Source organism: Phacochoerus africanus, chromosome 13, assembly GCF_016906955.1.
Source record: "Phacochoerus africanus isolate WHEZ1 chromosome 13, ROS_Pafr_v1, whole genome shotgun sequence".
NCBI classification, from domain to species: Eukaryota; Metazoa; Chordata; class Mammalia; order Artiodactyla; family Suidae; genus Phacochoerus; species Phacochoerus africanus.
Genome location: NC_062556.1, coordinates 7,419,022 through 7,430,852, shown reverse-complemented (window position 1 = coordinate 7,430,852; position 11,831 = coordinate 7,419,022). Strand labels below are relative to the sequence as shown.

The 11,831-nt window shown below is 47.8% G+C and overlaps 1 protein-coding gene across 4 annotated transcripts in view; it reads right to left on the bottom strand.

Annotated features, from left to right (window-relative positions):
• Positions 1–331: 331 nt before the first annotated feature.
• ALOX5AP (arachidonate 5-lipoxygenase activating protein) overlaps positions 332–11,831 on the bottom strand; it is a 28,104-nt gene continuing 16,604 nt past the window's right edge. Inside the window, exons 4-5 of one of the 4 annotated variants that reach the window (XM_047755844.1) lie at positions 8,764–8,845; positions 332–940 (exon numbers count right to left, since the gene is read on the bottom strand). In XM_047755844.1, the coding sequence (XP_047611800.1) occupies positions 763–940; positions 8,764–8,845 (260 nt within the window). In that variant the 3' untranslated portion in view covers positions 332–762. The other 3 variants (XM_047755842.1, XM_047755843.1, XM_047755845.1) reach the window with 3 other exon arrangements.

The window sequence follows — 11,831 nt, the reverse complement described above, 5'->3', positions numbered from 1 at the left end:
GAATCAGCAAAATATTCTTAAGGAAACAAAAACTTTCTTTTTTTTCTTTCTAGTACTGCACCTGCAGCATGTGGGGGTTCCCAGGCTAGGGGTTGAATCGGAGCTATAGCTGAGGCCTACACCACAGCCACAGCAATGCCAGATCTGAGCCCTGTCTGCAACCGACATCACAGCTTACAGCAAGGCCAGATCCTCAACCCACTGAGCAAAGCCAGGGATCGAACCTGCAATCTCATGGTTCCTAGTTGGATTCGTTTCTGCTGCGCCATGACGGGAACTCTGGAAACAAAACATTCTTAAGGAAGTCTATTTGTCCATACAAAGGATAGCTATTTGTTTTTGTTTGTGCATTTCCCCACAATTTATTAAAACCGTTAGAAAAACAATCTTATCTCATAACTCATGCCTTCTGTCTCCTACCATATATCACTGTACAGGATATTTTCAGAGTTCTCAAATAGTTTGAGTCATTGGGTGCCTGCTATGTGCCAGTCTAGAAGCTTGGCACAGGAAAAACAAAATAAATAGGACACTGGGGACATTCAAGAGCTGATGACTCAGTGGGGAAGGAAGGGTGACATACTCATAAACATCTTGACATTGTCATATGGATTTGCTGTGGTTGAGATGTGTTTAGGATGCCATGGGATGTTGGGGGCAATGCTAGAAATGCTGGAGTCAGGAAGGGCTTCCTAGAAAAGGCAATCTTCCGTTGTGGCCTTTCTCTTTGTTTAATGGTATTTATTTGCTCATTCAAAAATTTCAGGCATTCCCGTTGTGGCTCAGCAGGTTAAGAACACGACTAGTATCCATGAGGATGTGACTTCGATCCCTGGCCTCACTCAGTTGGCTGAGGATCCTGCGTGGCCAAAGCTCGGATTTGTCATTGCCAAGGCTGTGGTGTAGGCCAGCATAACTTCCGCATGCTGCAGGTGTGGCCCTAAAAAAAGAATAAAAGTGCTTAGCAATGAGGTCCTGCTCTATCTATATCCAATCACTTGTGATGGAACACAATGGAAGATAATATGAGAAAAAGAATAAATATATACATATGTATATAACTGGGTCACTTTGTTGTACAGCAGAAATTGATAGAACATTATAAATCAACTATAATAAAAATTTTTTAAAAATCAAATCATTCAAAGAAATATAAAGGAGAGAGTAAAATGTACCCAAAATCTCTTCACTCAGAGATAATCACAATTGACCACTGATGACCTTTCCAGGCGTGTGCATGTGTGTGTGTGCATGCATGCATGCATAAGGATACTTTTTTTTTTTTTGTCTTTTCTAGGGCTGCACCTGCGGCATATGGAGGTTCCCAGGCTAGGGGTCTAATTGGAACTGTAGCGGCCGGCCTACGAAGAAACCACAGCAATGCCAGATTTGAGCCACACAGCTCATGGCAACACCGGATCCTTAACCCACTGATCGAGGCCAGGGATCAAACCCGCAACCTCACGGTTCCCAGTCGGATTCGTTAACCACTGAGCCACGACGGGAACTCCATGGATAACATATTTTTATCATTAAGTCTGAGGAAAACAAACTAGTTATTCAACTGTAGCAATATACCCACAAAAACTCAACCACCAGCCTAGAACATGTCTGTGCATTTTATTTTAGGAAAACATACATCTGGTCACAAAACATCTTCAGAAAGCAGGATAAGTCAAGAAACACACGGAAAGGATCTGAATAGCAAAGCCAGAGCCACTGCATGTGCAAGGGGCAGAGCTGACATGCAGATATTCTCTTCCAGGAAAAGAAAGGTTAACTCAAGCTGCAGAGCCCAGAGGGTCACTGGATTTACAGCTGACTAAAGAGGAGCTGCATCTTTGAACGGGCTGAGTTATGACGGCTTCTGGATATTGATCAGCGGAGCCCACCCACCCGGAATTCAGCAGCCAGTTAGGGGATGAGAAGGAGAGGGGAGACGGTGGTGGTGATCGTCTTGATGTAGTTTTCAAAGTCACTTCCGAAAAAGAGGATGAGGAAATAGTTGAATATCCCAGCAAGGGACATGAGGAACAGGAACAGGATGATGCGTTTCCCAAATATGTAGCCCGGCGTGCTGGAAAAGAAGGTGAGACAAAACTGTAGAAGCAGCACAAATGACGCCCATTTAACAAAAAATGTTGTCACTTTGAGATACATGGGGTTTAAATTATAGCTCCTTTTACTCAAGAATGCTCCATTTACTTCATATGAAGGATGGAAGTGTCTTAGCTCCTATTAGTCATTGAATCTATGTCAAAGCCAAGCTAAAAGAGCCTCAAAACCCATCACGCTTAGGGCTCTGCTCTCCAGCTTCTCAAACACCCGCTGCTTGACGGCGTGAAGGTGGTGGGCTCTGCGGGTCATCAGAACTAAGACCCCTTCCAGGAACGCCTGTAGTGCCGTGCTGGCAACTGTGTATCACGGGGGCTTCAGGTGTCTCTCTGTGAGAAGGGATGGTGTACGTGAGCCAAGAAGGCTGGTGGCAACTAAGAGGTGCTTTGGCATCTGAGGGCTTGGTCCAGTCTCCTGAGGCCGCCCGGGACTGATGTTCACACTAATGAGGGTTGGCCCCAGCAATAAAGGCAGGTCCTTTCATTTTAAGTGAGTCGGGGGAGGGAGACTTTCAGTCCTTTTGTCTCCTTCTCTCAGAGGCTCTAAATCCTAAGCTGCCGAGACAGAGCAACAGAGGGGGTCAGGAGGCATCTCCCCGGTGACAGGCGACCACCTATGTGCACAGCGGCTGCCCTGGCTTCCTTCCTCCTCTGCAGCATCCTTCTGTGAAAGCTGCTGCTGGTCCATCTGTGCAGCTCTAGCAGGTTTGGAAAGTCCAGCCAAGCGGGTCACTAAGGCTGTTAGTGAAGACGATGGCAAGGGGGCCCTTCGGCAATCAGAAGATCGGCTAGCTCAGCTAAACAGGTGCATTCATGCTGCTCAGCCCTTTCTTGCTATAATCAGAGAGCAGAATGTGGCATCCATCGGTTCAGTGTTAGAGATTTTATCTTGTTGAAAGGGACGCCAAAGGTTCATGATGCAACTCCTAATTTTCCGTGTCAAAATCATTCCGCAGCTGAATACCAAGCTCCTTGCTCCTCACAGGGTTGCATGGACCAGCAGCACAGGAACCTACTGGAAATGCAGAAACCCAGTTCCTTCCCCAGATCTACTGGATCAGGATCTGCATTTCAACAAGCTCCCTGTGTGACCCCCGGGCACAGGAAACATTGAGAGTCATGGCAGCTGACAGCATCCTGCTCTTCGGCCCACTGTGTTCCTCTCTGCCTGGTGTCCTGTTCACGGTTATGCTCATCAAGTGAGACATCCTATCTCTTCATTGGGGGATGGAAAGTGTGGTCCCAAAAGACAGCGTTAGGGGCTGAATTGTGTCTCCCATTTAGGTGCTGAATCCCTGAACTCCAGGACCTCAGAATGGGACTGTATGGGGAAATATCATCTTCAAAGGGGCGAGTAAGGTAACATGAGGTCACCAGGGTGGACCCTTACTCAGTATAACTGGTGTTCTTATAAGAAGAGATGTGGACACAGACACACACAAGGGAAGGCCACGCTGAGGACATGGGGAAGGCAGCCATCCACAAGCCAGGGAGAGAGGCCTCCAAAGAAAGCAACCCTGCCAGCACCTTGATCTTGGACTTTCAGCCTCCAGAACGGTGAGAAAATACATTTCTGTGGCACTTTGTGAGGGTGGCCCTCACAAATACAGAGAATTACCTGCTAGTGCTGGTAAGGAAGTGAAAAGAAGTCTATTTTTTAGCCAGAGAATAGAGGCTTCAGAGAAATTACATTGTTAAAAGTCAAATACTGGAGTGGCTCAGATTTATCACACGAATGAGGCCACCATATGCTCATTACAGAAACAAGAAAAAGTGATTTGTGAAGCTATTTCAGACCCTGCTCAAGATAAATCTCTGGCGAAGGATGGAACAGGAGTGCCTCCCGAGGAAACAGCAGAGTTCTGGATTTGGGCGGGATGTTTCTAAGGACTCAAGACACATTGCTCCCAAGGAGCTTTAACGATGGAGCATTAACTCTTCTGGGGCAAGAGCTCAGTACACACCCATCCAGGCAGGGGTCCCCAGCTCTGGCCCTGCATTCACTGTACTTTAAGTCTCTCGAGCTCAGAGATGGGCTGCAGCCCTGGGATGCGGGCACAATGTGAGGAAGTGAAGACCCCGCCCCAGACCCAGGTAAAGTTTCAGAAGACCTGCCATGTGGCTGAGCGCAGAGGAACAGCAGGCAGCCTCAGTGCACAGGCGGCATAACTAGTCTTCAAATAATCCAGACCTCTCTTTATTGTTTCTAAAAGTTGATACAGACTTCTCTCTACATGGGGCAAGGAAGGTCAGAGTTAAATTATTAAGCATCTGAAAGGGCCAGGGGTTTTATAGCTGTAACTTCATTTAATTCTCAGAAGCCCACTGTGAGGTTTATTTGTTTGTTTTTCTTTTTTTGATTTTTAGGGCCTCATAAGCGGCATATGGAAGTTCCCAGGCTAGGGGTTGAATTGGAGCTGTAGCTGCCGGCCCACACCACAGCCACAGCAATGCAGGATCCGAGCTGCGTCTGCGACCTACACCACAGCTCACAGCAACGTCGGATCCTTAACCCACTGAACAAGGTCAGGGATCCAACCCACATCTTTATGGATACTAGTTGGGTTCGTTACCACTGAGCCATGACAGGAACTCCCCTCTGTGAGGTATTATTATTAACCTGTTTTCCAGATGGAGAAACTGAGAGCAGACAGGTTGAGTGATTTGCCTGAGGTCACACAGCCAGGAAGAGGCACATGGGGACTCATGCCAGCCCTTCCTGCCACGCCCACTTCCTGGGGCTCCTTCAGAGTCTGGAGACAGGGACTGGTTATTAGTTTTGAAACCACATGCCCCTCCACACATGGCAGAAAACTCACACAAGAGCATGGAAGGTGAGTTATGCCAAACAATTCCTATCTTGGATGTGCCTAAAACTCCTAGGAGCTTCCGTGGTTCTAGGAAGCATTTCTGTGGTTTGGGAACGGGGATCCCGGGCACCCGGAGACTTGACTTCTGGCCCCACTCACTGTTACGCAGCCCTGGCCAAGCCTCTCACTCCCCCACCTCAAACAGAAACATGGGGAGAAAAGAAAACTTTACAGTCCCTGTGGCTTTGAAATTCTGTTCTTTTCAATAAAGAAATGTCACTTTAAATCCAGTAACCTCTAAAGGGAATAAAAAGAGTGAGATCCGTGAGAGCAGCTAGCAGCTCCTTCCTTTACCAGCGTTGTCTCCAATAAATCACGTTCCCCATACATTTTTATCAAATGAATGAATCATTCTCAGAAGAGAAGCATGAGCAGTGACTTCCAAACTCCGCGCATGTAAGTCACTTAAGACATCATTAAGGAGTTCCCGTCATGGCTCAGTGGTTAACAAAGCCAACTACTATCCATGAGGACTGGAGTTTGATCCCTGGCCTTGCCCAGCAGGTTAAGGATCCAGTGTTGCCGTAAGCTGTGGTGTAGGTCGCAGATGTGGCTCGGATTCCAAGTTGCTGTGGCTGTGGTGTAGGCTGGTGGCTTCAGCTCCAACTGGATCCCTAGCCTGGGAACCTCCATATGCCATGGGTGCTGCCCTAAAAATATAAAAATAAAAAATACATCATTATAATTCAGATTTCTGGGCCCTGGAAATCTGTGTTTTTAGTACGTGCCCCAGGTGATTCTGGTACAGTTGGTTGGTGGATTTCAGCTTAGAAACACCAGCCTTGACAGCCATATAGTCACCCCGCCAGGGGGTCCAAAGGGCACAAGTTGTCCTCTATCTCTGATGAAGCAACATGTTTGGGGGGTCCAGAGATCTAGCAAATTGATGCTAAAGGGAGAAATGACTGTGAGGGGTCAGTTCTCTTGAAAATTGTGTCCACAGAGTTCCCGTCATAGTTCAGTGGTTAACAAGCCCAACTAGGAACCATGAGGTTGCAGGTTCCATCCCTGGCCTCACTCGGTGGGTTAAAGATCCAGCGTTGCCATGAGCTGTGGTGTAGGTTGCAGACGCGGCTTGGATCTAGCATCGCTATGGCTGTGGTGTAGGCCAGCAGCCATAACTCTGATTCTACCCCTAGCCTGGGAACCTCCATGTGCCATGGGTATGGCCCTAAAAAAGCAAAAAATAAAAAAAAGTGAAAATTGTGTCCATTATTGTTTCTGTAAGCTCAATATTTGGGTTTTGCACAGGGCCTCCTGATCCTAGGAGAGCCCTGGGTCTCCTTGAGAGTAAAGCTCAGCCATGCTTACTGTTATCCCTTCACCAACACCTGCCTGCTCAGAGCAGGTGGGCAGTAAAACGTCCTGAACGGCCGCTGAGTGAACAAGGGGGGCATGGGCAATGAGAAGGGGGGCTTGGGTGACCTGATTTCATGGACCTCGAGCTGCCAATCTCTGCCTGTCCAGCACTGAGCTGAGAACTCGCAATTGCAAAGAGGAATTTAGTGGGAGGTCCAACAAGGGACAGGGCACTGAGGGACAGGAAGACAGAGCATCCTAGATGCTAGGGAGGTGACAAAAGGCCAAGGGTCTAGTAACATCACGCGACTGCAACTGACCTTGGGCCCAGAGAGTAGCTCAGAATGAAAAAGGGAGATACTAAGATTCATACTACACTATGGTGTCGTTAAAGATGCTGCCATGACCTAATCAGTACAGGGAGAAGGGGTCAGGGTGGAGGATGAGGGCCTGAGAAAGAAGCATCCACAACAGAGGAGGGATTGGAAAGCAGTAGGTTCTAGAAGGCAGAACTGAACATGCCCTTGGACTGACCAAAGAGGCCCTCAGGCTATATTTTGGTCTAGATTAGGATCAGACACTTCACCTAGGATACATCGTTTCTATTGATGACAACTGTCCCGAAATACTGTGAGGCCATGCTTGGTCTCAGCAGGCAAGAGCCCAGGATAGATTAGTAATGAATGCAGGAGTGGTGAGAAGGGTCCAGCCCACGGACAGTGGGCTCAGGGGCAGTGGGATTTTCTTCCCACCACCTAAGGGAGGAGACAGGTGGGGAGGACTTAAGAGCTTGGGCCATTTACACGTCATTGAGGTCCAGGGACACGTAGCAGTTCACCGTCTCTATCCTGTTGCTTATTTTTGACACCCCTTGTTCGTTCCCTGGTACTGGGGACCTTTGAAATGAGAAGAGCCTATGGGTAACAGCTGTATTCGTCATGCCCCGCAAGTTGTCTTGCGATTAAAGCAACATAAATATCTCATGCAAATGGTGACAGATCAGAAGGAAACCAGTGACGGGGCAGAATTCCTGGAACTTTGGGGGCGGAAGCCAGCCCGGGAGAGCAGAGCCCTCATTTCCTTGAAGGACACTCTGCCCCCTTCAACACTTAACAACAGTAACCCTTGGGGGGAAGGCCGAATAGAGGGTTTCCAGGTAACAGAGAATAAAGAATATCATTAAGGACAGCATTATAAAGATAAGAGGTCACAGCATTGTAGATTTAGAGGATCAATTAAAACACCACTAGAGAGGAATCGGGGAGGGGGAGAAGAGTCTGGGGGAGTGCTGGGGGACAGTCACTCTCCTCTGCCCGAAGCCCACCACCCCAAAGCACTCAGCATTGCAGGCTCCCGGGTTCCGCTGACATAGCGCTTTCACCTGCCACCCTCCCGGGACGTCACTATCTTTGTCACCTCTGAAGGATGCTCTCTAAACAGAGAGCCCATTATCTACCAGAGAAAGCACTATTGTGAGAGACGGAGATGGAGGTGAAGCCAGACGTGGGAGAGAAATGGAGGGGGAGGCTGGGGTCAGTGGATGGGCAACTACCTCCCAGAATATCTTCCTGCCCCCAAAGCCCAGCTGGGACATCAGGAATCCTGATTGCTAGGGAATGGGTGGCAGACGATGAGGTGAACATTTCTTCTGTAAAGTGCTAGCATTTATCTTACTAGAATCCAGACTTCCCAACCCAGGTCCGGCGAAAGTACAATCATCGCTTTGGACGACATCTGTAAGCGATGCAGTATGACTCCACCTGCTTTCTGTGTTCATGGCCTACTACTGCATCTTACTTTTTCAACTCTTTCTGCCGGCCCCCGGATGATCTGTTGCTCAAGACAACCTATCACAAGGTGCAAGCCTTAGTTCTCACTTCTCCAGGCAAACAATGAAATGTTTCACTCACTGGGGCCTTGAGAAGCCAGACATAGAATGTCATTCAAGCCATGGACACTGCAGGGTGGGAGGGAGGGTATGGGGTTGCAAGCAATGCCTTAAAGCATCCTTTGTGATCCCACCACTATGAGGAAGGAATTTTTTAATGGGAAAACTAGTCACAAGCCCCAGCTATATTTCGGAACCAGCAAAGTTCAAGTAGGAAGGAAGGATGAGGGAGCCACCCGGCCTCTGCCCTCGCACCCCAAGTGGTCCGGCAGGGTCTTAAGCGGTAGGCAGACTATCACGAATGATCACTTTTCCTGCTTGAAAAGCGTGACTCCCTCCAAGGTGTTTTTTGTTTTGTTTTGTTTTGTTTTTAATGGCTACACCCATGGTATATGGAAGTTCCTGAGCCAGGGATCGAATCTGAGCCTCAGCTTCAACTTATGCCACCAATGCGGCAACGCTGGCTCCTCAACCCACTGCACCAGGCCAGGGATCGAACCCTCATCACCACAGAGACAATGCCAGATACTTAACCCACTGCGCCACAGCAGGAATTCCTCCTCTGTGGCTCTTAAACAATCCAGGGGCCTACCTCTGGGTCCTCTCTCCCAGATAGCCGACAAAGTACTTCTGTCTCACAAACAGGTACATCAGTCCAGCAAAGGCGGCAGGAACTAAAAGGAGAAAGGAACGCCCCTGTGTTAGTGTCATCAATGCCAAAACACACTAAATTAACCCAATATTGATACAGTCACTATGCAACTAATGTTGGTCACAAAACCTAGCAAAGGCCTCAGGAGCCGAGAGTCGGAGCTGATGTGAAATTCAGCAAAGAGGCCGGGGCTAGAAGACAGCTGAGATCTTTTAGTCATATGTTACCTTGTGTTGGCATCTTGGTATAGTTTACAAAGTATTTTCATACCCATTACCTAATTTGAATCCCTTTCACATAACCAGTATCATCTTTTCTATTTCCAGATGTGGAAACCTGGGCTCCAGGGGCCAAGGGGCTTGTGTAAGACTGTCAGCTGGAAAGTGTGTGTGTTGGGGGGAGGAGCTGGACTTGAACCCTAAGCCCCACTCTGAGGCTGAGGCTGGTTCTCTTCAAAGTACACCCTGCACCTGTCAGCCACCAGGAACTGCAATGCTCAACCTTTTCACAATTGCTACAGTTCAGGAAAGATCTCTAGGGAAAGAAACACCCTTTGCCTTCCAGCCCTGGGAGGAATATCCAGGAGCCAAACAACCCTCTAGAGTCCTGAATGCTTGCAACTGAGAGTTAGGAAACCAGCCCCACCAGGACGTGAGGGTCTGGAGCTAAAGCTTATCTCATTCTACATCTGGACAAAGGGCTGACTGCACTGTCCTAACTAGCAGCAATTATTATGAGGGTGAACAAGAAGTATGGGTGTAAAAGCTCTTTGAAAACCCCCGAGTGTTATTCAAATACCAAATTAAGTGCACCAACCAAGCTCTTTTTATGTGTCAGGCTCTGCTCCAGGGACACTGGGAACTTGGGTCTCCCACCCTCCCAGATGCCTGGTAAAGAGGACGTCACTGTCATTTGACAGACAAGGAAATCTGGGCTCAAGGATGTCTGTTTCCCCCAGAGTCATTCCCCAGATCAAAAGACATCTTTTGCTGGCCATGGTCTCTGTGCCTGGCATGGTGACTGTAGAGTACTGGCTTTCAAAACATACGTGTCAAGTAATTCCCCGTGGTGCAGTGGGTTAAGGATCCAGTTTTGTCACTGCATCGGCTCAGGCTGCTGCTGTGGCAAGGGTTGGATCCCTGGCCCAGGAACTTCCACATGCTATAGATGCAGCCCCCACAACCAAAAAAAAAGAAAGAAAGAAACAGAAAAGGTATCTGTCTGTTGCCTGAGAAAACAAACCTATGTGTCAAATGAATGAATGAAGGTCAGTTGCGTGGGCCAAGAAGAAGAGATACAAGGATTCTAGGTCTCATTGTGATGATCATTATACAACTACAGATGTGATAAATTCATTGAATAATTAAAAAAAAAAGGATTCTAGGTCTGTCTGATTTCAGAACTTTATCAGCACCATCTGTAGTAGCATTTATTGAGTTTCTATTATTAGGTTAGGAGTTCCTGTGGTGGCTCAGTGGTATCCATGAGGACGCAGGTTCAATCCTTGGCCCCACTCAGTGGGTTAAGGATCCAGTATTGCCAGGAGCTGTGATGTAGGTTGCAGACACGGCGGGGATCCTGTGTTGCTGTGGCTGTGGTATAGGCCGGCAGCTGCAGCTCCTATTTGACTCCTAGCCTGGGAACCTCTACATGCCATGGGTGCAGCCCTAAAAAGATAAAAAATAATAATAATAAAATATTACTAGATTAAACTGTATGAACATGGCATTTTGTGGGCCCAGCACTGTTAGATACAGGCAGTTTTGTACAGGTCAAGCGCTATGTTAGGCCTTATCATTATGTCACTTGAACATCCTGGGAACACGATAATTCCTGTTTAACAAATGTGGACACAGGCTTAGGAAAGCTGAGTGGCATCCCAGGGTCACAGCCCCAGCGTGAGTGTCCTTGCAAGAATCCTCCAGCCTGTGAGCACCAAGACCATGTTCATCTCACAGCTCCTTGCCTCCCAAAGGCTATTGTTCCAAGGCTGAGAAGAAAACAGAAACACAAAGAAACTGCTTGTAAGGTTTGTCTTCCTCTGTGAAAATCACAAAATGGTCACAATTCACGATTTGCCTTGGACCAAGATGTTTGTGGTTGGTCCCTTCCCGGTGGCTCTGCTCTAACTTACCGGCCCATCTTCTTTCATGGGAGCGGAATCGAACATGGGCTAGTAAAAATCACAGTGCAAAGTGGCTGAACTCACTGCCCTTCTGCGGAATTGGTGGCTGCCTCTGTGTGCCCTGGGCTGCCTGGACCTCCAGGAGAGGTGCCGTGGGTTCAAACCCAGGCTCTAAAATTCTCAGGTTTTGAGCAAGTTCCCTTGGAGTCTGTGCTCCTGCTCTGTTAAATGATGGGTTTGGGCAGGAATGATCTCTGGGGTTCCTTTCACTGAAAAAACTCTACAATCTACCATATTCATAAGAAATGCTGACTATCAAATCGACACGTTTGTCTCCTGACAAAGCCAACATTTGTTTTGGTGGGAAATGCCTATCTCCAGGCCCTAAAACCTCTCAACCTCCCCTTTGTAGTTATCTAACTAAAACAACTCCAGATTCATCCATAGCAAGTATTGTCTAAGACAAAAAAAGGAATCACAACTCCAACTATACGTGTACTTCGACTTGATTTTTCAAGCGATGTCAGACATGTTTCTTATTCAGCTGAGGACAGAAAGTGGAAAACGGTGAGCTTACTGACAGCGGTTCCCTGTGCTTTGAACTGGTTTTTGCTACCACCCCCTCCTCTTCTCCATCACTGCACCTTACCCTCTTCCTTCGAGGCTCGTCTCACCCTTAGCAATAATTGGTCCATTCACTTATTTCCTATGATCCATCTCGCCAAGTGCTGTGTGCTTCAACCACCATCTCTGTTTTACTCATCACTGTGGATCCCAGGACAGGGTACGCAGTAGGTGTTCAATGTATATTTTTGTGGAAATGAAAAAAGTAAGAGGATACTTGTGAAAAACCCAGGATTTAGCCTGAAAGACCTGGGCTCCC